General features: G+C 39.7%; 2 protein-coding genes across 4 annotated transcripts in view; one reads left to right on the top strand and one right to left on the bottom strand.

Annotated features, from left to right (window-relative positions):
* LOC114364861 (GATOR complex protein NPRL2) overlaps positions 1-13925 on the top strand; it is a 66082-nt gene extending 52157 nt beyond the window's left edge. Inside the window, exon 9 of the mRNA XM_028321198.1 lies at positions 918-13925. Coding sequence (XP_028176999.1) covers positions 918-1107 — 190 coding nt within the window. The 3' untranslated portion in view covers positions 1108-13925. The remainder of the gene's footprint in view (positions 1-917) is intronic.
* An 883-nt stretch (positions 13926-14808) lies between these two features.
* The window catches only part of LOC114364854 (proton-coupled amino acid transporter-like protein CG1139), an 81068-nt gene continuing 68447 nt past the window's right edge, over positions 14809-27429 (bottom strand). For all 3 annotated transcript variants that reach the window (XM_028321187.1, XM_028321186.1, XM_028321185.1), the window contains exons 5-9: positions 27098-27307; positions 20975-21247; positions 19449-19627; positions 18661-18830; positions 14809-17107 (exon numbers count right to left, since the gene is read on the bottom strand). In XM_028321187.1, coding sequence (XP_028176988.1) covers positions 16863-17107; positions 18661-18830; positions 19449-19627; positions 20975-21247; positions 27098-27307 — 1077 coding nt within the window. In that variant the 3' untranslated portion in view covers positions 14809-16862. The remainder of the gene's footprint in view (positions 17108-18660; positions 18831-19448; positions 19628-20974; positions 21248-27097; positions 27308-27429) is intronic.

The raw sequence follows: 27429 nt of genomic DNA, 5'->3' as shown, positions 1-27429 counted from the left end.
CTCTAAAGAATATTTTTTTTATTTCGATTTTTCTTTTTTTTTTCTTTTTTTATTCTAAAAACGAATTTAACGATAGAGTAAATCTGATTTAAAATATTATTTTTTTGTTAAAATACATTTTCTATGGCTACTTTTGCTATCCACTGTCACGTAAACGTAATTTTAAGTCAAATAAAAGGATAAATATTTGAAAACCTTTGATTATATTACGTTTTTTTACTATGTCCCGCTTCTGACGGAAGAATCCCGCTATTTTCACTCAAAAAGTAATAAAGTCCCGACTTGGCGAAAAAAAACTGGCAACGCTGAAGCAGCTCGATACTCGTGTGATAGGCGATTAAAGCGGCTGCTCTCTTGAAGCTGAGCGAAGACGGTCTAACTCAAGAATACCTGCTAGCGGCGAATGCTCCTGAAGACTCGATGAACTCGGCGCCGGTACAGTTTCTACTTCACCAGCGCCGGCTTGATCAAGCCTTTGCAAGCATAGCATCAAGACATGTAGTGTCTTTCACCAAACTGCTCGAAGCGAAGTTGACGACTCAACGACGAAAACTCACGAAGATTGGTCCGGTAGTTTTCACTGTACATTTGTTGTTACTGACATTGTTCTATTGCTTCATCGTTGTGAATGCTTGTCGACTAAAGCGCGGTCCGTGAGCACGTAGAATTTTTTCCAATGACCCCTAGCTACCCATCCTTATTGCTCGCGCTCACACACTCACTGCGGGTGTGAGTCGCACAGTCGCGACAGCAATATAATTACGCGCGAGCGATAGGGATGGGTAGCTAGGGGTCATTGTACAAAATTCTACGTGCTCACGGACCAGACTATACATTAAGATAATGAAATTCGTTAAGTTCTTTGAAAGCAAAACTAGTCTAGGCAGGTGAGATAATAGTGATGTCTCCGACTTCAGATACCCGGTGTTCGTCCGCTACACTGCGCGCCCAAATGGCTACAACGGCCGCTTCGACAGCCTCGGCATCCGGCGGCTGTTCACGGGCCAGCATTGCACCGACGAGATTTGTCTCATGGCGCGTATCGACCTCCCCACCCTCGAGCAGATCATCGAAGAAGACCCTAACGTCGCGGTCATTTGGAGGTAACCAGGAACGTGTGTACCCGTCAATGGACCCACTTCGTTTGCGCATCTTTTGGATTCGTTGCTATGTATGTTAGGTTAATGTTAGGTTTCGTTCGCGACTCGCTCCCGATGGTCCTGCTTCGTCTATCTTCGGCTGCGACCGGCACAGACGCAGACGTGTGGGGCCGAACGTTCGCGAAATAGGACCCCGTTCATAATTCTCTAATTCCACCCACCTATCAGCTTGTGAGTGTACGCTCGCGCACGATACGGCTGCACTTTTTCACACTGAACGCCTTGTGTGCTCGGTTTCTTTATTCAAGGACTTATCGTTGTGTGGTTCTCTTTCTGCTCTTGAAAAGTTGGACAGGACATGCAACCGAGAGTGCATTCGACGAATCCGTCGTCTAGTTCTTTCTTTCTTACATGAGTGTTAAGGATCACCACTGTCGATGATAATGTTTTGAATTTTGAATCCGATATTACTAGCCGTCGACTGCGCGACTGTACAACTAGGTATTGCGTAGGGAGGAAGCGAGGTCGTGGAACTGTTGGTACTTTATCCTCCAAGTCCCTCCCTTCATCGCGGGGTGGGTAGCACGGGTGCCGAGCACTCGTGTCGCTCATCAAGCATCTTCATCGTTTGATGTAATTTATTTGAAAAACGTTATATTTATTTTCATCATTGTTATCGTTCGTCACCTTATTTATAATAGTCATTTAGGTGTAAGCGTTTGAATGCCGTCGATAGGCATTTAAGGTTAGGATAAGTCGTTAGTCGTGCTAAGATCGTCACGCCTGCCAACGTAGCTGCACATCTTCGTTCGCAGCGGACCCTCTCTATATCTTCGTTCCAAATTACTCTCTTGTTCATTCACTAAAATTTTGCTTTGACCGCGGACCGTCTAAAACTCCTCAACACATCTTCATTCTGACCGCGGGCGTTGTCTGTCTCACCTGTCACCTTGCAATTTTCTTGAAAAACTTTTGTCTTATTATCTTAACATCTATCGGCTAGCTTATGGTGAGTCTTATCTCGTCCTTCACGCGGCTTTAAGTAACTCCAAGTACCGTGTGGTCCACAATCGTCTTGCAACATAGATTGTGCTCAAGCTAGCGAGTCTACTCTCACCCTTAGATGTGCAGCTTGGCAGCCTGTTTGCTTCACATATCCCCCAGTCACTCCCTTCCCAATCATCTTCACGGTTTGGTGTATTTATTTAAAAAGCGTTATATTTAAATTCTTAATCGACATCATTGTGCATCGTTTTAATTTGTAACATTGAAATGCCATCGGTAGGCATTTAAGCATAGGATAGGTCGAATCGTTGATCGTTAGTCGTGTTAAGCCACCGCATCGTCTCCGCTTTGTTCGCAGCGGACGGACGCCGCGACCAGCAGCCGCCCGTTACGAACTCGAATCCTATCTAATCTATCTTCATCCCACGAAATAACTTCCTAAAATCTTGTTCCGATTGCGTCATCTAGACGTTTTGCAACCTTCCCAAATTCTAAATTCATTTAACTTTATCTTCATGTTGGCCGCGGGCGAAATCGATCTCGCCCGTTATTATAATGTCCTAACATCTATCACGGTAGTTTCTGGCCGAGCCCTGCCACAACGGTGACGCGGTATATATCGTGCTTGAGTTGCCATTTTGTATGAGCTTTTATCAGACAAAATACTCAACTTATGTCACTGTGTGGTTTATAAACGTTTCATGGCTGTGACAGTGTTCGCTCAGGGCACAGGCTATCGTGAACTTCCCTTACCTTAGACGCGGAGCTCGGTGGCCGTTGTATCGTGTTATTACTTTACCCCCGGTTATTTATTTATCGTCGTTCCCCTCCCCTCCCTACCCTTATACCTCCCTTCACGAACATTCACGGTTTGGTGTAACTTTATTTAAAGAATCGTCGTATTTATTTTCATCATCGTCATACGTCCTTCATCGCCCTTACTTATAATGTTTAGGATTAGGTTAGGTCGAATCGTGTTAAGGTCGTAAACGTTCGTTCGTACCCGCTACGTTCGCCGCTAGCTGCTCGCGCGCGAACGTTCGCAGCGGGCGATCGCTCGACCTACCGCTCGCCCGTTACGAACTCGAATCTATCCTCTCTAAATCTAACTTCATTACAAAAGGTCTTCCGAATCCCTTCTTCCGGTAAAGTCCTGTACCTTTTGTTTCGGGCCTCCAAATTCTAAAATCTGTATTCTTGGCCGCGAGTGATCTCACTCGCCTTTTACTAATCATTCTTTGGAAAATGTTTGAGTAATTCTAGTCTTTCGTCTACGTCGCGCTAGTTCACGCAGAGCATGAGTAAGATCGAGGTATGAGGTGCAATTTTGCGTGATTTTAATCAAGCAAAATTGTGCCTTATGTTCTTGGATCTACAAGTCAGACCAGCGACGCGTTGCTCCGATTGAACTAGTGTCAGCTTCTCTAGGCCAGCAGCCGGCGGCTCGTATCCACCATTACTTTGCCCACGTTCCTTTCCCGCGTCGCCAGTGTTGCAATACAGTGAACCCGTAAAACCGATCTGTATTATCCGCTGGAAACGCTTAACGTAAATATTATTTTCCGGCATTCACGTGCTTTCTAGGTATCGAATCGCGCATAGATAAGATATTTAACCACAGTTGCACTTATTATTATAGAAGATATTGTTTGGTGTAACGCTGCCAATGCATTTAGAATAATAGATATAATTAGAATACTACTGGAGGTACCTCGCTACGAGTGTTGTTTTGAGGTATCTGCTCTTATTTTAAGTCAGCACATTGGTTTAAAGTCACAAATCCTTGTCCGTTTAGGGTACTCCCCTCGTATCCATCCGCACAGTTTAAGTGAATCTCTCATTGTCAGCACTGTTTAGGTTAACCAGTCATAATTTTCTCAGCACAGTTCAGGCAAATCTCCCGTTATTGTCAGCACCGTTTAAGTCAAACCCGTCATCGTTTATCAGCATCGTATCACTAAAATTAGGAATTATAGCAATAAATGAGTAATAATTTTTCTGGAATGTGGCGAATACAGAAGGTTTTTGAGAGAATTGGTCATGGGAGGTCAGAAGGTCGTTCTATCACGAACTCGCAGGTAGCCTATAAATAATGTCTGTTAAGATCCGTAAACATGCAACACCTATTATACCTTGGGTTTGGCTACGTCATACTATCGACCGCAATCGCAACCGCAATGTCCAATCGCGCGATCTGACACCGGCGTTCACAGGCCGCAGCAACAATGCGTGCACGTTCAATAATAAATTTAAATAAAATAAAAATAAATTCCACCATGCATATTCCACCATGCATATTCCACCATGCATATTCCACCATGCATATTCCACCATGCATATTCCACCATGCATATTCCACCATGCATATTCTACCATGCATATGCATACCAACAGCAGGCTGCGGTCGAATGCGGTTGCTCTGCGGTCGGTAGCGTCAATAGCGAAGGTCGGTGACGTCACTAAGATCAACACCCACCACAGACTGCGAGTATAACAACTGAATGGCAGAAGGTTTACTTTGGGAATGAATGAACATTATTCATTCATAGCCCGAAAAGGATTGAAGCTTCCGATCGAATTAGAACGTAGAATTGAGCATTGAGTACTTAATTGAGGAATTTTATCCTGGAAATATTATGAAATTAAAACCGGGGTTCGTTCTCATACGAATGATATGTGATAACTTCAAAATGCTAAGAAGAAATTAACAATAATTTTTTGTACCGTTTTATTGACTAAGGCTGGGTTGCACCATCTTATTTTAACTTTAACTTTAACAAACGTCAAAAGCCTATCAAAGTACACCGGTTATAGTTAAAATAAGGTGGTGCAACTCAACCTAATTGTGTAAAATGGTCGAGGAAATGTATAACATCTGCACTAGTACTTATCATCATAATGAGCGCTGTGAAAATTCGAAGTGGCGGTCTTTGTGAACGAAAATAATCTAAAATTAATTATGTTAAACGAATGAAAGTAAGTGAAGGTAGGGCTCAGGACTGTCAGTTGTTGTAGTCGGTTGTGGTGTGTTGTTCTGTCACTCAGAGCGATACTATCGCATTACAGTTTGGTTAAGATCCGTCTATACATACACCTTCTGTGTCGGACGCGACGGAAACAAATACTAAGCAAATTAGTTTTTAAGCGAACGTGAGAACTAGTGAGCGAGCTAATGGGCGTAAGAACAAACGAAGGCCCTACTCTTGAATAGTTATCTAAACGGCTCGGAAAAGGAGTCCCTTAATTTTTGAATTACAATTAAAAAAAATTAACAATGGATGTGAACTCTCCCGAAACATAGGCAAATAATGTTGTGAACAATATTCATAAATCTACAAATATACAGTTCGTTAGAAAATAAAGCTTGATTCCGACTCACCACTCGGGGATTGAAGGGACTGATTGCTAAAGCTTCACTCACAGTTCTAAGCTGGTCTTGCCAAGGTATTGGCTGAATTGAACCTACAGGGCTTCCAGCTTATTCACACGATACAGCCGCGAGGCCGCCGGCGTGTGGGGACAAATATAGAGTATTTATTGAATCACTGACCGAGCTATTTTTATGTAAGGAATGGCCATGGCTTCGAGCTAGCGGCTTGGCGATTGAACGTGTGAACGAAGCTGGCTGGAAGAAGTAATATTTGGGTGCGTAAATGTGTAATTGGCCCTGTTTGCTCAAGGGGATGTATGTTTATGCTCGGACTGTACACGCTAAGTATTTGTTTCCGTAGTGGCCGGTAAAGGCACCGTCGTATTCGTGACGAACGACTTCGAAATGTATTCGGCGTGGTATAATCGGTTTTCGAACTGGAATACAAAACTATAATTATTATTGTTCCTCTAATGGCACACAGCGAACGTGTGCTATTCCTACTTCGACTCGAACCTACTTAAGTACTTATTATTGGTTGTCGCGTACGGTTTTGTATTGCACTCGTAGTTTTAGTTTTTACAAAGTATTATCATTTTAAAAACGGTTTACTTAGTTAATTTTTTTAGGTTTTAAATTTTCTAGTTTATGTAATCGTTTGACGATTTATTTCAGTTTAGGTCATTATTTATTTCTTTATGTTAAAAACATTTTCGATGCGAAAAAATTTAGTTTGCGCGTAGCGCGTTTTTAAATTATATCGTTTCACATGAGGCCTTTGAAAAGATTATATGAATTACATATGTTTATCTTACATTGCAATATTATTTTTGGTTGCAGTTACGGTCAAATTTCGCATGATTTTATTTCCCATGAAAAAACATCTAGGATCTGGGGATGTATTTTCGAAAATGGGGGTTTGGAGAAGCGTAATTTTATTTCAAAACGTTTGTACGTACGATTTCAAAATTTGAGACGATATAAAGAAACTATAAGGGAGATGCTACGAAAGTTGTCGTGATTTAAGAGCTGGCACACGGATCCTTTCGTACGAAGGATGGCAAGGGCCGATTGGTTTGCAACACGTTAAAACCCCATGTAGGTACCTATTACCATTTTCAATTAAATCTACTACCATTCATTCGTAATAGTTGCTCACTCTTAATGTTTAAATTAATATTTCAGAATTTATAATAACTTGCAATTAAATGTGTAACCGAATCAGATTATCTTCCTAAAAGTATTAATCGTCGTAGTTTATTGGTAGTACTTGTTCATCAGTGGCTAGCCACTGCTTTGTCGCTTGGGTTGACGCTACATTAGCCGTCAACACCCACCTTAGCCTTTTCTCGTAACCCATGTTATATCGGGTGTTTCCTTCATATACCGATGCCGAGCCTTGTATGCTCCAGCATCGACGGACTATCTTCAATAATCGACATTTACGACCTATTCCTTCACATAACCGACACCTTTCCATAAATTGTAATGCACAGTTGTACGTATATTATAGCCTAAAATTTTATATGATATTCGTGCCTTATCATAGTTCTACGTCGCTGTGCAAACCAGTGCGTAATATATTGATCTCGTTCAAATGTCTTCCAAAGTTGATTAGATTGCCTTCCGTGTTTGTTTCTGGCTTAGGAGGTCGGCCCTCGCGTGGAATATCTCACATTGAGGTTTGCGACGCCGACTGTCCCTATTCCTTCTGCTTTTTAAAGTCAGTTGCGTTGTCTAATTATACCAGGCTCCTGTCGACTCCTTGTAGGCACGGCACTAGTGACCGGCCGTAATGTCGACATGTCAAAATTTCAATAATACTTGTCCTTGTCTCTAAGCCTCCTCCAGGATTAGTGTTGTTTGCTTATTACCTAATACCGATATGCCAAGTCAATTTCATCGCTGGTTTCACGAGTGTTACTTTAACACATTGGTGTTAAACATTATTTACTATAACATCACCGTTCCAGGTTAGGACATACTACGAAATCAGTTTCGGTTAAGTGTCTTCTGATGTCACTGTCGCGGAATGTGTACGCACTCAATGAAAACAGCCACCACAATTCTGCTGAGTTGATCGTTTCAGAATGATTTCTCAGATTAAGCCTAAGACCACCTTGGCAACCAGAAATGGTGACAAATTCTGTGCGCGATTACAATAACAGAAAATTAAATGAGGGATTGACACTGACGGCTCGGTATCTCTGTGTGTTTATCTCTTGTTAGTGTATCTCCGTGTCTCTTAAATTATATCAAAATTTCCCTATACAGGGTCGTCATCCGCTGTACGTCAGCAAAAGGCGATGCAACTCACGTTCGTTGAGTATCTTGTCACTGTCTCTGTATTGTAGCCTTTTTTCATAGCGCAGTGGTAGTGAGGCCTGCCCTTCGGTAAGTGTGTCGACCAGGTGGTAGTACTTCGTGCGAGTACGCCTGGGTGGGGACCACCGCTCCGCCGCTCCCATCGGGCCGGCCGGTGCCTGGCATCGCGCCGGCCGGTGCCTGGCATCGCCGGCCGGTGCCTGTCATCGCCGGCCCATGGCGGGGTAGCCAGCACACTGGCACGTGAGACTCAACACCTACGTCTCTACTGGTGGACGTCAAATACTTCGTGACACCCAAACTAACCAAAAACTACGCAACACGTCCTTATTCCGCTTGGAATAAGGACGTGTTGCCAACGTTTTGGCCACTTTGGGTGCCACGAAATATTGGACGCTGACTGTAAGCTGTAGCTTTATTGACCACTCCAATATCTTCTAGACTAATAAAAAATCCAAAAAAAAATCATAAAATACAAAAAGTAAAAAAAATAAACATCTGTGCTACATGCGATTCTCGGATCCCATGTACCTATTCTATTTTATTTGCTGGCCGTTATTTCTTCCTTCTGTTTCGACGAGCCGTTCAAACAAAAGGGGGTAATAATCAAAGTCAGTCAATGACGCCAGGCCGCGCCCGTCTTGAGTTTCATTCAGTAAACATTAGTCTAGAAGGTACGGATACAGTTATAAAACTACAGCTTACAGATTTACAGCAAAGTCCACCATTATATACCTTAAATGTATCTACCATCAGCGTGTCTTTCCAGTTTAATATTAATTACTTATTACGTTACAACAATTTTAAACTCAGGTTAAGTTAATTAAGTCAGATTAGGATCATTAATTTAAACTTCGTTCGAGCGGGTCTTGAGTGGTATCGCCACGTCCCGTCGCTCATTGCGTGGCGGCCTGTACACTGTAGCTTTATTCAACACTGCATTGTCTTCTGGACTAAAAAAAAAACAAAAAAAATACAAAAAAAAATATAAAAAATAAAAACCAAAAAAATGGAAGCCTAGTATTTTTAATTTTAATGGCCGGTATTTCCTCCTCATTTTAAAACAGACGTTTCAGAATAAGGGGGTAATATTCCTGTCTGTGTGACGCCAGGCCTCGTTATTGTATGATCTTCATTTCATCTTGATGTTGAATTATTATTGAAGGAAGTTTTGCAGCTGATGTCCAGAGCTACAGTTTACTGGTTGTCAACAATGGGTATCACTAAACACCACGCAAACCTTTCGTTCTTTTCGCCATTCTTTGCCTTTAATATATCTACCATCAGTGTCTTCCCGATTGAAAATTTATTACCTGTTGCGTTACAAACGTTTTGAAAATTGAATTTATTAATTTGGTTGAAGAAGACAACTACTCGCTTGGAAGAGAGTTTAAGGTATTCTGGTTGAACAACTACCAGCTTGAAGGAGTCATGTGGGGTGGAGGGAGGCTTTCATGCGAAATTTGATCCATCGCATGCAACTCTAACGTAGAGATCGCGTGAACAACACCAGACGCGATATTACGTTAGATACGTCACGTAACATCTTGGGGAAGGAAATGGTCGCGTAGACCACCTTGCGCGACATCATGATATTACGCAACAACTTTGGGACGTGAATTTATAGTCTATATGCGCGTAAACACCACCTACGCGATATTAGATCGTGTAGTGAGTCCAGTACACCTTTGGGACGAGATAGGGTCGTGTGGACAACATCTAACACGACATTGGTTGTGCAAGACATATAACACCTCTGTGACAATTAAAAGGGTCGTGTGGACAACACCTCACGCGAAATTGATAATGCAAGTCACGTTACATCTTTGTGACGTATACTGTCGCGTGAAGAACATCTCACGCGACCTTTGATCAAAGAATAACGCCCGTATTCACAAACATTACTATGAGGTCTCACAGTGCGCGTGGACGCATAGGGTGACACACGAACCAATCACTGAGCTCTATTCAACGCTGTGCGTTCGATTTGCTGTTTCACTTAAGCAAGTGTCGTTTGGGAATACGGGCGTAAATCTATTAACACGTTAGCGACGAGAAAGGGTTGTGTGAATAACATGTCACACGACATTGGTTGAGCGTCACACTACATCGCGGTGACGAGAGTAGTCGTGTCCACATCATCCAATGCGACTCTGTATGGAAGTCATGTAACACCTTTTTGACAATTATTAGAGTTGTGTAAATAACATCTCACACGACATTGGTTGAGCGTCACGCTACATCGCGGTGACGAAAGTCTTTGATCATACAAGTCCAATAACATCTTTGTGACAATTAAGAGGGTAGTCGTGTCCATAACATCACGCGCGACATTGATAATGGAAGTCATGTAACACCTTTGTGACAATTAAGAGTAGTCGTGTCCACAACATCTCACGCGACATTGATCATGCAAGTCCAGTAATCAATTAACAGGGTAGTCGTGTCCACAAAATCTAACGCGGCATTGTATGGAAGTCATGTAACACCTTTTTGGCAATTATTAGAGTTGTGTGAATAACATGTCACACGACATTGGTTGAGCGTCACGCTACATCGCGGTGACGAGAGTAGTCGTGTCCACAACATCACACGCGACTTTGATCATACAAGTCCAATAACATCTTTGTGACAGTTAAGAGGGTAGTCGTGTCCACAACATCAAACGCGACACTGTATGGAAGTCATGTAACACCTTTTTGACAATTATTAGAGTTGTGTAAATAACATCTCACACGACATTATTTGAGCGTCACACTACATCGCGGTGATGAGTGAGTAGTCGTGTCCACAACATCTCACGCGACATTTATCACACAAGTCCAGTAACATCATTGTGACAATTAACAGGGTAGTCGTGTCCACAACACCACACGCGACTTTGATCATGCAAGTCCAATAACATCTTTGTGACAATTAAGAGAGTAGTCGTGTCCACAACATCTCACGTGACATTGATCATGCTAGTCCAGTAACATCTTTGTGACAATTAACAGGGTAGTCGTGTCCACAACATCCAACGCGACTTTGTATGGAAGTCATGTAACACCTTTGTGACAGTTAACTTTTCACTTGTTATTACAATTAGGCCATGTAACAAGTGTGGTTGCATAAATAACACCTTATGCGACATTGTTTTTTTATTTTTGAACTGGATAGCCAGGAATGTTTTTAAAGGTTATAGCGAAGGAATCACGCGTGTTCTACCAGTTCCTTTGTTCAGTTGGTCAACATCCGAAAAGATTTATTTGTATTTGTTGATTGCTTAGGGTAGTTAGCATATAAAAGATATAAAATATATAATCTATTCCATATAAGAAGATATTTTGTACTTTTGATACCTAGATTAAGAAATAGTAGTTTAAGAGTAGGTAAGGGATTTTTGTGTAATTTCATATATTATCACATTGATTATGTAATATTAAGACTAGGTACGCCTGGAGCTAACTAGACCCTCTGCCATATCAAGCTTGGTATGACTAGAGCCGACTAGACTACTCTTCCGGGAATGATATTTGTATAACATAAGCTACTATTCTTGTCTTACTCATTATCCGTAGCCCCCTTCTTCTACTTCTTCTTTGGTTCTATGGGCTTAGTATAAGGAGTAAGACAAATCTTAAGGTATCTTTATTTTTGTGCTGGCAACTCGAGACGATGCATTTGTCGTGCATCGTCTACGAGTTGTCTAAATTCTCCCATTTATTTGTTTTATTTAGGTATTTACGTTAAATGTCAACTCGTAAACGATTTTCATTTTCACAATTCATGAAAATTGGTCACGAGCTGTGTTCTTCTCAGTTCCCAAATGTCGACTCGTGAACGGCTTCCTGAAACTGCGCCGAAGCCCTTCAGTAGTTGGCAGAGATTAGGCTTTTTGTTTTAACAAACAGAATTGTGACAAAATATTATGTTAATGTAAACTTTATTTTTAAACGATCTTCACGTTTGCAGTTCGTGAAAACCGTTTGTGGAAAGGCTGCGATTTATTTAAACTCATACTTGTAAGTCTCTCAAAGCGATTTCAGTCAGATCGTCTGAGATGTCAAGAGAGTGGTGGTTTATTGTGTTTTCGTTTAAATTGTATCATGAAATATCGTGAACATTCACGTTATAACAGTATTAAAATTACAATTATTTAGGTGCTCTAATTTATCGAATGTTTGTACTTAATTTAAGTATTTGTTTTAGTACAAAATATCGTCAGACTTAATGTCGGACGGAGTTTATTTTATTACGGAACTAATTCGCCGACATGGAATGCTCGGCGGTGAGTGGTTAAGGTTAAGGAATGGATTGGACTGATGTTACCTGCGCTCGCCTGCGGCCGGGCCTCAAATTCAAATTCTACCCCTTCTATTTTTGGATTACCTTATTTCCTAAATCATAAAACAAAAATATCTCAATATGGTTCGGTCAACGTCCCAACAAAGGACTTTCCCGCTTCGACCACAGGCAGAGCGCAGTGTTTATACAGTCGGCGTGAAACAGTTCGCGACACCTAAAGTAGCCAAAAATACGTTCGCAACGCGGATTATGTTGACAACTTTTTGCCTACTTGGGTATCACGAACTATTTGACGCAGACTGTACTAAGCTGTAAGTTAAAATATTTTCGGCCTGTGTTATGTAATGATATAGGTTCGGTTCTACTGTTGGATTTTCTAAAAGAAGCCAGCTGCCTATGAGGGTTACCATTAAAAAATATATTTAGTTTTTTATTTTTAGAAAATCATTGTTACTATTTTGGCGTATTCTTACTTTTGATTGTGAAAAAAAATGGAATTAGTTTCGAAATAGGCAGTTTCTTTAATGATTAGGCGGCGATATTTTTAAAATACGTGTAGCTTAAGTTGCTGAATATTTTTGAAGCTTTATAATTAAGTATAATAATTTAGTCTTTTAATTTATGGATGTTTTTTAAATCTTGATGTCAGTCTCAATGTAAACCCCAGTCATAGTCCTACTCCCAGTCTCGATGTCACCCCAAATTACCTATTGTCCGATGTCTTGATGTGCTTATGTAACCCCTCCAACCCCCCTTCCCGATGTCATGCCCTTCCCAGACATCCATGTCCCCAGACCTCTTGGTCCTGTTTCTTTGATAATTCCCTATCCCAAAGTCCACGCTCCCAGGTAATCCCCAATCCACGAATTCCACGATGTCCTTTTCCCCAAATAAACTCCATTCCCTGTATAATTTGCCCCATTTAATACCCATTCCCAGATAGCGTTAACACGTTGTCAGTCCTTTTACCTGTGGATGTCGTTTCCTCAATATAACGATATCAGTCCTATGTCCCCGTCCCCAGTGTCTTTTACTCGATGTATGTAAACCCCAGTGTTCGATGTCGTTTGTAAAGCAAGTCTAGGCTCAGAAGTTTTGTAATTCTTCAATCCCAACTTTCGGGGGAAATCGGATGTTAAGTGGGGTTCTATTCCGGAAAACTATTTTGATCTGTCTCTGTTCGTCTGAAGTGAGAGCGACGATGGGCGGAGTCGATGTTTTAAAACAGTTTTGCGGTATAGGGCCTAAAGTTGCTGTAAGACTAGCTCGGTTTCATATTTCAAGTTCGAAAGCGTCGGCTGCGTCGACGCCACAAGGCGCCAGTCGCGCGGCGATTGACCGCTGGCCATCGAACTCCTTCTTGAGTGACGAACGTCACTTACTACTCTTATCTATAACTTCAAGGGAATAAAGAACGAGAGAATATTTTCACCATCAATGAAGGATATAGTGAAAAGCCGCTTTCCCCCACCACCAAAATTACCTCCTTTTCTCATCTTGATGGAATGTGATTATAACTGCGAGCAAAATCTTGTAATGTGCAATGTACTGGCGAAACGCCACGTGTTAAAGTTAACTAAACTAAGTCTTGATTGTTGGCTAAAACTTTTTAAAAGTATTTTTCTATTTTTTACTTTTACTGTGATTTGACTACTGTTTGTAAGACCGCGAAGGTTATCCAATGACTTATGTTTTGGACGGTGGGTAATGTTTTGTGTGTCACTATACCAATGTTCATGATTTTAGTAAGCTCCTAACTAAAGATCCAAAATTGGGTGTCTTGACAGCTGTGTATTGAACAGAAAAGTTTGACATCAAAAATCAGGTCACAAATTACACGGAAATTAAAGTTGGAAACTTCTGTAAAGTGACTTAGGACATTTATGCGAACGTATGGCCTACTTTGACGGAATGCGGACGTTAGTATAGTGATACTTTGTAGCGAGTAGTTTCTACTCCCATTATGTACTTCGGCCTAGCATCTTGTCCTGGATGTATTTCTGCACTTTAGTGCACGTAGCGGTTCTTCTGTAGTATCTCACTATTCGATGTTTGTATTACTTAATAAAAATATCCATGTAACTACCCTCTTTTATTCCCTACCCATTAATTAGCTAAGAGAATGCTAGCAACCATTGGATATGAATTTACCATCAGCATTGTCCCCAACATTAGATACCTAGTTATCCTATACATAGAGCTACCAGCTACCGACATGTGTTACATCTAATTTCATACATAAATGCATTACCTAATATTATCTTGACCTATGTAACGTTGTTGAACTAGTAGAGTAGAATACTTGTAGATCTGTTAAAAAGATGAAACTTGTGGATTCTTTAGAAGAAAAATATGCTAGAGACCATAATATTATACTTAGAATACATATTTCTTTAAAAATCAACGTACTTAAATATTTCAAGTATTTAAATGGCATATGTTAGACTAGAGCAGGGTTTCCCAATTTTTTTTTGCCACGGAACCCTAATTGATTATACTTTTCCTAGCGGAACCCTACTTTGATAAATGGAAATTTAAATGAAAAACAATAAAGTTTTTATGCAATTATTTGTAAACAAGTCGGTGCGCGCGAACAACGTCGGTCACGAAATGTGGGATAATATTTTTTACGGAACCCTTGCGGCCTTTCCACGGAACCCCAGGGTTCCGCGGACCACCTTTCGGGAACCGCTGTTCTAGAGGAAAACAAAAAAACCAAAGTGACATCGATATATTTATTTAAAACCTGTTGTATCCGTATCACAGAACAAAAAATATACGAGCAAAAAATCACAACAACATCGCTAAACAATAGGAATTGTACGTCAGCTTGCAAATAATGGCTATAGCTTCAATTTAATAATCGACAAAATGCCAATAAACTATAAACCTACACAGTCAATGCGCATAACATAATTAATTTAATATAATAAATACCTAATAATTGCACGGCGATACGTAAACTAATGGTAAACAATAACTTAGTTGGAGAAGATAGAAAAACTAAAGGAGTTAAAAAGAGAACATAAAATACAAAACTAGTCAGAGAAAGTAGAAGCTTAAAAAAAATACACTTTAGCTAAGAGCCTCCTCGTTTTTCTACCGTGTCCGCAAAATATAGATGTCGGAACCAGTGTTATGAACCACCTTCTTCAAGTTTTCTGCTGGTTTTAGTCATTTATCAATCAAATGGTCAATTCTAACAAACCCCCAGAACAAAGTATCTCATCCATCAGACTCGAAAATATAAACAGTTAATCACAATCGATTTAAAAATCCCAATAAATCATTAGCATGTGATATGGCATAACTTAATAGGTACCTAAACGTGATTTACGTTCTTCTAATGCATTCAGATAATATCGAAATATTAAAATGTTGCATATCTAGTATCTACGTATTAAATTTTTATGTGCATGTAATGTGAAATTATCATTCAAGGACCGAGTGAGGTGGAGTTCTCCCAAGTTTATCCTGCTCTCGGAAATAATTTGAATTATTATTCACCGGTACATTTGTGGAATTATATTGGGAAAACGTGGCGTAGAGAATTTATGAAGTGGCCACTCCTGTAAATGGCCCAGCCTACTGCAGACGGACGCAGCTCACGACACTTGGAGGTAGCAATAAAATTGTCAATGGCAGTCGGTGAGATTCACGACGGTGGCAGCTGGTAATGTGGTCATTGCACTCAGGAAAATATTCGGCAGTTAAGTTAGCGTTGGTATTACAGCTTACTGGGGTGCGATGGGAATCATCAATGCCCTATAGAATCGTTTAAAGAGATACTGCGTCCATCACTATTCTACTAACTACTCGTACATCGACACATACTACACTTAGGGTGAGTTGCACCACCTAACTTTGACCGTAACTTTAACGATAGGTATAGTTCCAAAATATTGGACTGTCCTATCGATGACATTGACAGTGGGGCGCCACCGTCAATACCGGATCGCTGGTTCCGATTTTTGCCATGTTGGAAACCATATAGTTGAACGATGGTAGCGCCCCCCTGTCATTGAGTTTGGCGGGACAGTTCAGCGTGGGTCATCTATAACCGGTGGTTTTTGTAGGGATTTTGACAGATTATTGACGTTTGTCAAAGTTAAAGTAAGATGGTGCAACCCAGCCTCAGAGAATAATAACATCAAGATCTTTATGCTACATTTAAACTTAACAATAATAAAAATCACTTAAAATAGGAATGATAACATTCGATTGTACCTACGAATTAACAATAAATATTAAATTATTTCATAAGAGGGTAAAATTTCTAAAATAATATAGATATCTAAGTAACAGTGTATATAGAATATTCAAGGTTTAAAATGTATATCTTTCAAAAATAAATTTCGAAAAGGTCCTAATTCCAAAAATTGGTCAGACAATTTTGAAAAAAAAAAGGTCAAATAGGAAGCACTCAGTATAGAATAGGATGGAAATATTTACGTTATTAATTAAATTGACCAATAATATATTTTATATGTGGTCAATAATATATACCTTACCTACAAATACAAGAAAAAACATGTGTAAAGCTAATCTCACGTCAAATTAATTTCATAAATAAATAGCACATAATTTAAAAGGTAAATTCGTTTGTAACATAACGTAACCTTTTGTACAAATTATACATAGAATAATTATAGTTGAGAACATAAATTAATTAAACAAAACAACCTGTTAAAAAAGGTCACTAAATCATCATGTCATCAACGTAATACAACATGGAAAGTTGGAAATGAGCGAAACCATTTAAATTCCGTGGTGGTTTACTCCTGGAACGCTGCGACGATGGAGGCGACGCTTTCGTATGTGCCGGTGATGAAGATGAACACCCCGAGAACGATGATGATACCGTCTTTGAGGACCATGAAGGTGGTCAGTCCGTTTTCCTTCTGGGATGCGACGACCAGCTCGATCAGCGGCGGGAAGATCAGAGCTAAGGCGGTGCTGCTCACGGCGCCCACCAGAGATATGAACAGGCCGAGATGCGGGATTGATTCGGCGAGGATGACTGGAAATATAATTCATAGTGGTTAACCGCTTCTCTGGTCTAGTAGTAAGACCACCTGCTTCAGAAGCAGAGGTCCCGGGTTCGATTCCCAGTGGGGGGGCAGATTTTTCTATTCGGTTTAGTTGGTAGTAGGGCTTGTTCCAAGTCCGCCTGGCTAGCTACCACCATCTTACCTAAGTCTGTCGCCATAACAACAATGTTAACAACATTGTTGTGTTCCGGCAGTTCGAGGTAAGATAGCCAGTTCCTCCGTGGTTGAGGATTCCGGGTGAAGCTCGCTTCCACCTTCGGCCTGATCGTCACTTACCATCAGGTGAGATACAGGCCAAGAGCTTCCTCGTTGTGGATAAAAAAAGGTATCTCATAGGAATATCGATCAAGTACCACTCGGAGTAGACAGTGCGTGAGCACAGAGTTACGAAGCATCATTCTCTCATGATGAATGGAGACGGATAACAAGGTGATCCCATTTTCGTCTCTGCCCTGTAAGTAGATTCCTGAAGTACCAGTACCAAAGGAAAACCTTTAGCTACAGGACTACTTATTACTATTCCGTGCTACAGGCAGGACACAGTAAACAGAAAATAAGTTGCAGGCTCGCAAATTTGTACTTACTGCCATCTGTTGAGTTCGAATACGGTATCTGGATGATACTTCAACGGATTTTGGAGGAACTACATAAATTACCCGAATAAGTAAGCAGCTGTGAAAACAAGCATCACATGTTGGTGCCTAAAGTACTGAATAGATGGCGCTCAAAGCTAAACTAACGTAGGCGTATGTAGGTGGTGCCGTTAACTAACGGATTTTCGGGGAACTACATTACACGAATAAGCACCTGTGAAATCTAGCAACAGCAACTGACGTCACTCATAGTTCCTCACGCTTAGAACCTCTGTGTTGTAACAGGTTGGCAAGTTGTTGAATAGATGGCGGTTAAAGCTTAAAGTTTCAGAACCTCCCAAGGCATGACTGTAAACCTTGAAAATATATTTTCGGATCATAGGTACTGTGTTCTGAACTTAACGATAATAAAGCGAACCCTCTTCCCGTGGATATCATAAAAAGCGGCTAAGGACCAATATTTGAACATCAAACCTTTCTAACTTTATGATACAGCCAACGCGTAAGGGGCGGGGGAGCGGTGGTGGCGGTCCGCCCCGGGTGCCAAGCTTCAGGGGGTGACACAAGTCGCGCAAATTAGTACTAATTAACGGATCTGATGAACTACTGATTGAAGTCTGGGGTCTATCTCATGATACGGCGGTGCGATTGTCTTTCAATCTTCGAATTGTTAGGTAACCCCAAAATCCTGGGGGTATGGGGTGCCTTAGGACTTATGACGGGAGGGGGGGGGGGGGGGGTCGCCCCGGGTGCCAGCCCATGCTACGCCGCCACTGCTCCCCATGGATGTCGCAAAAGGCGACCAAGGACCAATTAAGTAAACATCAGTTCTCCCCAACCTGTCTGACTAAGATGGAGTGAGACCAAATCCTCCATTTGCCTTGTGATGCTGATGGATTACTGTAAATTTCTAAAGCACTGATACTCACAGGTCAATAATACCAAAGCAGCCCTGTATCCCAGTTCCGTGGCGACGGGAGAAGCGCCCGCGAAGCGCTTGCGCAGCGCAGGCCAGGTGATGTCGACGGGCACGTACATCTGCAGCGGGTATGTGAACATGATGGCCAGCGCGATCAGGGTCTGCACGATGTTGCTCGAGCTGAAATCATCAGCCATTTAGATGAGTTCCAAATGTCCACCATTTTATTACACATTAAAAAGATTAAGCCTGAATTAAGTATGATCCATGTCAAAAAGAAAGGAAGCATACAGAAGGAAACACTAAAAGACCCAAGGTCCCAAAAAAACCTGAACATCGTACCTAAATCTCACAGATAAAATGCACCGTATTGAATTTTCTAACTACCAATTTCAGTATCCTGCTTGGTAGACACCAGGGTCTATGGGCGACGGTAACGGGACTATTCCCACCTCTCGTTCCCACCACTGCAACTCCTGTGTAGCCAGGATCTACAGCTTGACCGCCACAAAAACCCAACCAATGAAGGTCAAGTTTGTCCCGGGGGAAAGTTAAACTGTCATTGGACCCGCAACGAAATTAATCAGAAGAACATAGGAGGAGTTCGAAATTAAGGTTCGACTTCCCTCCATTGCAAAGCGGATGACAGGTGACAAACAAAGGTTTAAGAAAAAACCTTTAAGAAAAGATTATGCACCACGGACAATGGGCGACGGTAATCACTTAGTACTATCAGGTGATCCGTCTGCTCGTTTGCCTCCTGTCACATAAAAAAGTTTCATTATATTATGCACTCACATAAGTCCAGGTTGCAGGTTGAGGGTCAGGCTGCCCTTGACGTCGTCACCCCACTTGAGGTAGCCGAGGAAGCCGACCACGATGAAGATGGTTCCCACGAAGATCATGCCCACGTTCAGCACGCCCAGCGGCTTCTGGAACTGCTCCGGATGACGCATCTCGTTCTTGAGGGGCAGTACCTGGAAACACAGACGTTTGAAATTGGTATCCATAACCTGCCCTTTTGTCTCTACAAGCTATGTGCCCCCCACTGCCACTTGATTTTAGCAAATCTGCCGCTGGCCTAGCGATGGCCGTTGGGGCAGAAAAGTTCTCGAGTGTCGAATCATGTGACACTAGGTGGACCGATCTGGTGAAGGCTGCGGGAATAGCCTGGATGCGGGCAGCGCCGGTGCAACGACGGGTCCATTATGGAAATCCTTGGGGGAGGCATTTGTACAGCAGTGGACGTCATTTTGCTGAAACGAACGAACGAAACTGCCCTTTCATATTATGCTCGTGCTCTTTGGCGCTGGAATAATATACCAGCGCCAAAGTTTTATAAATTTTTCTTTTCAGTCTTCATTTTGTAAGTACTTACCATCTCGCATGACAGTTGCCAATAGACATTGTAAATAACAATTTTCCTGTTTCCATTATCAAGACACTTTTCGGGTCCAGTCGGGTTCTTTTAATGTTTAAAAAAGTTTAAATTAACTTTTCATGGGCAAAATCGTTTCCGTTTATGGGAATCGAACATGAGTCCCTTTTGTTTTTTCCTCTTTCCTTGTTTAATCGGAAATGGAGTGCGGTCATACTTTGTCATATTTCGCTCCTTGAATATTGATGGCTAAATTAAACTTCGCTAGAATCAAATAATACTGATACCCACTTCTGAAGACAATGTATCATTTTATAATGTAATACAATTGTAGGTACCAGTTGTTTACTGTTGTAGAACTATCACAGTAAAAGTATTGCTATGTAATAGCTAGAAATTAAAAGTAACTGAAGAATCGTCGCAACATGTCTGCTCCTCTAAACATAGCAGTTACATCAATAACTTCTTCACCCATCAGTCAGGTAAAGATGACTTTATTAGTTTCATTACTATTAACAATTACAAGGAAGAAAGCCTTACAAAGAACGCCACGTTAGCCGAACGGTGAAGGGGTCCGACTGGCCGACTCGAGATCCGAGGAGCGAGGGTTCGAATGGTGAGCCCACTCGTAACACAGGCATATTTAGCTTACCACGAGGGGCTCCTTCTTCCTCGGTCCCTCACTGATGAGGATCGCGACCACAGATAGTGTTCCTCCACAGATTGCGGTCATAAGCTGTTTCTTTGGACACATTATGCGGTCTCCAAAGCATTGTCTGGAGAAACAAATTATCTTGGGACAAATGAAAGGCAGACGTGGTCGGGGCAGGCAGGGCACCGACGAGATGGTCGGACGCGGTGAGGAAGACGGTGGGCGGGAGTTTGCATCGTACGAGGGGCTAAAGGGACTAAAACAAAAATAAAACAAAAACGGTTAAATACTCACGAGTCCAATGCCTTCAAAAGCGTACACAGCCGTTCCGAAATACAGCGGTAGTTGTTGCCAGCTGGCGATGTAGTCCCGGGAAGAAATGCAGGGAAGATCCTGGCTGGCCTCGTAGACCACGACGCTGACGCCAATAGCCATCATGATGTTGGCGATGGTGGAGAACGGCGTCAGGTACTTCAGGTTGCGCACCATGCATGCCAGCAGCACCGGGATCACCACGATGATCATGTGGATCGACAGGTCGATCACGATGTTATAGTAATCCGAAATCTGAAAGATGTTTTCGATTTGGGTGTTGTATTAAGTAGGTCTCTAGTAAAAAATCGAACTGCCTAAGGCGGGAATCGACGCTTCGCTTGCCGGGCAACTGCTCTTCCATCTGAGCTACTTAGACACTGGATGAACAGAAATGGCAATGCCAGATTTTGTATGGAAGCTGGCGTCTTTTTTTTTTCGCGCGGCCATCGACCAAACATTGTTTTTTGATTACAAAATAGTGTAATAAACCAAACTTACTATGGCATGTACCTATACCTCTAAACTCAGTCTGAACTGAGTTACGAACATTAGAAGTTTGATGATTTTCATACTAGATTTGCTTTTTGCGCGCAAGTTTTGTAAGAAATTGCAACAAAATATTGCGCTATTTTTGATTCTGCTACATACTGATGTCTGGAGCCTTTAATAGATGGTATTGTTTGTTTACACATACAATGTCATTATTTTGTTGCAATTTCTTACAAAACTTGCGCGCAAACAGCAAATCTAAGGTACTTGATACAAATAAGGCCTACCTAACTTTAAATGCTTATATTTCAATAAATATTAACGCCAGTCAACAAAAACAAGGTTAATTAACTTCTTCCATCCTTTAATTTTAGCAATATTACAAAAAATAACACAATTTTTAACTAAATCTATTCAAAATAAGCAAATTACGAAAGCACTGATTTTGGCTTTAATAAATCACCTATACGGAATAAGGCCTATATGATTCAAATGCCTGTAGACCTTAAAATTGAGGTTGTATTAAACAAAATGCGGTCTTATAACATTAAACACGTCGATTTGTTTGCGTTATCAAAATTTTACATACTGAGTGAACAGAAATATACTGTATATCTCTAGATAAACTTAAATTCCACTTATTAAGAATAATACACAAATTATAGATAAAATTAAATATTCATAGTAACAAAGTAATGATTCCTTACTTAAATTATCAAAAAAAATATCAAAAACAAACAATATTATTTTTTTGTATAGGGCATATTAAAACACCGTGTTCGAATAAGGCCTACACATAAAACCTTTTAAATAAATCAGTTTAGGAACATTATTTAGTCTTGAATTTTTGTAAACAAAATGAGATCTCAATTTTTGTTAGAACCAGGGAATAAAAAGGCTTCTGAATTATCTTTACGAACTTCTACACAATCTTTGTGATACCACCAAAACCAGTCTTTTAGACTTTCGAGACAGGCATGATAATACCAGCTTTTATTCTCCTTTCCTTTAGAATTATACATACGGCTTTTTTATCTTATTTTTTATTGGTTTTGTATTTTGTTTCTTTTTTTATAGGTTTAGTAATTTTTTTCGACTCTGTTTTATTTTTCTTTTCTCTGCTGTTAGTAACATTCTCATTAAATAAATATTTAGTTACTCTTTGACTCATTTAGTTTAATGAATTTGTCCGTAATCAGGTGTTGACATAAGTATCTAATATGGCCTACCATGCTGAAATAAGGCCTAGGCCTTATTAGATATCTCGCTCTTGATTTCTTTAAAAATTTACAAATAATGCATCTATAACCAGTAGTACAAATTAAGATAATTATTAGCTAGTAAGAAATATTTAGAAACGAATACTAAGAAAGGCTTAATCTGAAACAGCGTCATTTTAACGAAAATTTAAGATGAAATCGCCAGATTTTTATAAGAGAGCACGAAATCACCCACAACCTTAGAAGAACGCGTGCCAATTGGTGCTAGGATCGTGGATCGGGACGCTCTTGCACTCTACCGGGTTATAGGGCATATGAGTACGTGTCCTTGAAGTATTATCCCGGTTGGATTTATTTATCTGTGTTTTCTGATGTATAGGCCTTATTAGAACGTAGGCCTTATTTGTATCAAGTACCTTAGTATGAAAATCATCAAACTTCTAATGCTCGTAACTCAGTTCAGACTGAGTTTAGAGGTATTACATGCAATAGTAAGTTTGGTTTATTACACTATTTTGTAATCAAAAAACAAGGTTTGGTCGATGGCCGCGCGAAAAAAAAAAGACGCCAATTTCCGGCATTGTCTTTTACAAATGTAATACGCTGTTGCGGCCGCGTTTTAAAGGACCCTTGAGGAGCATTTTCGCGCTCCAATACCTACTCTTACACGCGTATTCACAAATCTATGCTTGCTTAAGTGAAGCAGCAACGCTATGTAAAGTCAAACGTTTTTGGGATCCTGTGCGTCCACGCGCACTGTGAGACCTCATTGTAATCTTTATGAATACGGGTGTTCCTACCCTTTCATGTATTCTCATGCTATTTCGCAGCTTCAAAGTCGTAGTAAAAAAAACTATGCTTTTAAACACAAAATAAATACTAGCACTTACGAGTAGCTACTAAGTAGGTACTATACAGTGTGTCCGGGCATGTAGTGATCAAACTTTAAAGACGTAATCTATGAACAATTTTATCGATGAAAATACTTCAAATTTGGGACTTGACCCATTTCTCGAAAAATTACATCGATTTAAATTTTTAATTTTTAGTTTACACCTCTTCTTTAAAAAACAAGTCAAAGCGTGGGTAGCTTAACATTAATATGCAAATATTTTATGTCATGCGATAGCCAATAAAATTATTTATTAGTAGAAGAAGAAAACAGACACAAATTTCATACATTTTATGGGAGTAAGAATGGATTGAATTAGAAAAATACATTACTTTTTTCACTTCTTTTTCAGTTATTTTCCAACACAAGAAAAACCAGGTCGTTAAGGTATGTTTTATTTGCATTGTATTATTAGTATTTGAGCTATTCTACAAAACGAATGTAAATTTATTAGTCTACGTCTATTAGTTTCGACGTAATTGTTGAACAAAGATACCCCTTCCCAGCGATTTCCATAGCGCACGCGACATGCGAAAATGCACTGCCTGAAAGAATCACACAACCTATTCCGATTACTATGGAAACCGCTGGGAAGGGGTATCTTTGTTCAACAATTACGTCGAAACTAATAGACGTAGACTAATAAATTTACATTCGTTTTGTAGAATAGCTCAAATACTAAAAATACAATGCAAATAAAACATACCTTAACGACCTGGTTTTTCTTGTGTTGGAAAATAACTGAAAAAGAAGTGAAAAAAGTAATGTATTTTTCTAATTCAATCCATTCTTACTCCCATAAAATGTATGAAAGTTGTGTCTGCTTTCTTCTTCTTCTAATAGATAATTTTATTGGCTATCGCATGATATAAAATATTTGCCTATTAATGTTAAGCTACCCACGCTTTCACTTGTTTTTTAAAGAAGAGGTGTAAACTAAAAATTAAAAACTTAAATCGATGTAATTTTTCGAGAAATGGGTCAGGCCCCAAATTTGAAGTATTTTTATCGATAAAATTGTCCCTAGATTTTGCCCTTAAAGTTTGATCACTACAAGCCCGGACACACTGTATACACTTACCTAAGCAAATGACGAGAATGAAAGATAATGTTACTTGCGGTTTGATACCAAGTGAAGTACCTAAGTATTTATTGTAATAGTTTACGTACTTATGCAAAGTAAATACTCAAGCATTTTCCTACAAGGTAAAGTATTATAACTACTCGAGTAGACGCGTGGTGTGTCATTTCCCTAAACCCTTATTCCTCAAGTTTCTAGACTATAAGTGGTATCGATCGTGCGATGATAGTTCAGGTACAGCTACGATTTGGAAGTTTAAAACTAGATGTGAATCAAAGTTTAAAAATGTTTCGCATTGGTCACGTGTTTACAGAAAATCTTACCTCATATTGTTTTGTTAATTTTAATAAGGACAATATTTTAAAAATGATTTGACAGGTAAAAAAAGGCATGCAAGTTAGCATCGCACACTTAATCACTTGGAGATTTGACAAGTTCTTTGTACCTACCTATCCCAAATAATACCTACGTAACTGTACTTAACGACATAATACTCTATGTACAAAATAAACTTATAATTATTGGTTTTGTCCTGCGCAAAAACAATATCATCATCATCATCATTTTCAGCCATAGGACGTCCACTGCTGAACATAGGCCTCCCCGTATGCTTTCCATGTTGATCGATTGGTAGCGGCCTGCGTCCAGCGCTTCCCTGCTACCTTTACGGATATTTTATGCCTAGCTGAACTTTGGTAACGATGATCTTCAAGAATTAAATACGAGCACTACACGATTACGAGAGATTTTTCGTACTGAATCTGAAGAAAAACAAAATTTGAGCTCACTGTCACACTGGCAGTACCTATGGAAACAGTATATTATTATTTGTTAGAAGTATTTGATTAAAAACAAAAGAATAAAGAGAATCTATATATATCTATATACAGTGTGAGTCACGTTAAAGTGTACATATGAAAATAGATGAAACTAGATCTAATTTTATCGACAAAAAAGAGGTCAAAAAATTTTTGAGATTTAAAAAAAAAAAATTATAGAATTTTTTTTCTTCCAATTACTCATTGTAAAGAAAACGTAATAACATATAAACTAAGCGGTATATCCTGATAAAATAAAAACAGTAATAATGCTAAATAACAGGCGATACTAAAAAAATACATAAAATACACAAAAAAGGCCAACAAATAATAAAAAATGATACTTTTTGAAAAAAATCTGCTTAAAAATTCGTGTTTTTTTGGTTATTTGATAAATTTCTCCAAAAAATGCCCCTATGACCGGTGGTTTTTATTACTTTGTATTATTCTCTATCATATTATTTTCGTAAAACCGAAAATTGCATGTCTCTATCCCTATCACAACGTTTGCAATGATCGTTTGAACTAAGCCTCTCCGGGCGCGCCATTCAACGCTTCGTTAACAACGAAACTGAAAATGGCTCTAGATTTATAATTTTGATACAGACAAGTTAGATTACAAATAAAAACAAAAGATTTCGAAGTAAAATAAGCATTTTAGTTAAAATTAAAATTGTCTCTACCTGTAGCGGAGAATAATGTTGTGGCAGGCCTTTGTTCAAACGATCATAGCAAATGTTGTGATAGGTATAGAGACATGCGATTTTTGGTTTTACAAAGATAATACGATAGAGAATAATACAAAGTAATAAAAACCACCTGTTATAGGGGCATTTTTTTGAGAAATTTATCAAATAACCAAAAAAATACGAATTATTAAGCAGTTTTTTTTTCAAAAAGTATTATTTTTTATTATTTGTTGGCATTTTCTGGGTATTTTATGTATTTTTTCAGTATCTCCTGTTATTAAGCATTATTACTGTTTTTATTTTATCAGGATATACCGCTTAGTTTAAAAGTTATTACGTTTTCTTTACAATAAGTAATTGTAAGAAAAAAAAATCTATAAAAAAATTTAAAAAAATCTCAAAAAAATTTTGAACTCTTTTTTGTCGATAAAAATAGGTCTAGTTTCATCTATTTTCATATGTACACTTTAACGTGACTCACACTGTATATAAAAGAAAGTCGTGTTAGTTACTCCACTTATAACTCAAGAACGGCTGAACCGATTTAGCTGAAAATTGTCAGGGAGGTAGTTTAGAGCCAGGAGAAGGACATAGGATACTTTTATCCCGTTGGAAATAAAAAAAGTCTGCTTATTTATTGCCATTAAGGCGGAACAAAGTTCGCCGGGTCAGCTAGTCTATATATGTATATAAAAGAAAGTCGTGTTAGTTACTTCGCTTATAACTCTAGAACGGCTGAATCGATTTAGCTGAAAATTGTCAGGGAGGTAGTTTAGAGCCAGGAGAAGGACATGGGATACTTTTTATCCCGTTATTTATTGCCATTAAGGCGGAACAAAGTTCGCCGGGTCAGCTAGTTTGTAAATTAACTAAACGAGATTAAAATGCAAAAAGATTTTTGTAACTTGCTTACCATTTTCACATTAGTGGCGATAAATACGATGTAGACGCAACAGAAGCCGAGCTGGGTGATGCACAGGAACATGTTGATGATCACCCGCATAGCTGGTGCCAGGGGGCGGAGGCGAGCCGGTCCGTTTTGGAATACCAGGAACACCGTCTCGGCGAAGCCCGGGGGCTTCTCCAGATTCAGCTGCCCATGCATCTGCTCCGAGCAGTTCAGCTGTGGATGGAAATTACGAGTTTTCTTTAATTGTAAGTACTTTACAGTTTTTCTCACTGTAGGTTTATGTGGATAATGAAGACGACGTCGCTTCAAAACATTCATTGTAGCACATTATGTAG

This window comes from Ostrinia furnacalis, unplaced genomic scaffold, assembly GCF_004193835.3.
Source record: "Ostrinia furnacalis isolate ACB-3 unplaced genomic scaffold, ASM419383v2 OfSCF7477, whole genome shotgun sequence".
Lineage (NCBI taxonomy): Eukaryota > Metazoa > Arthropoda > Insecta > Lepidoptera > Crambidae > Ostrinia > Ostrinia furnacalis.
The sequence above is the reverse complement of the archived record's forward strand: the minus strand, read 5'-3'. Positions and strand labels throughout refer to the sequence as shown.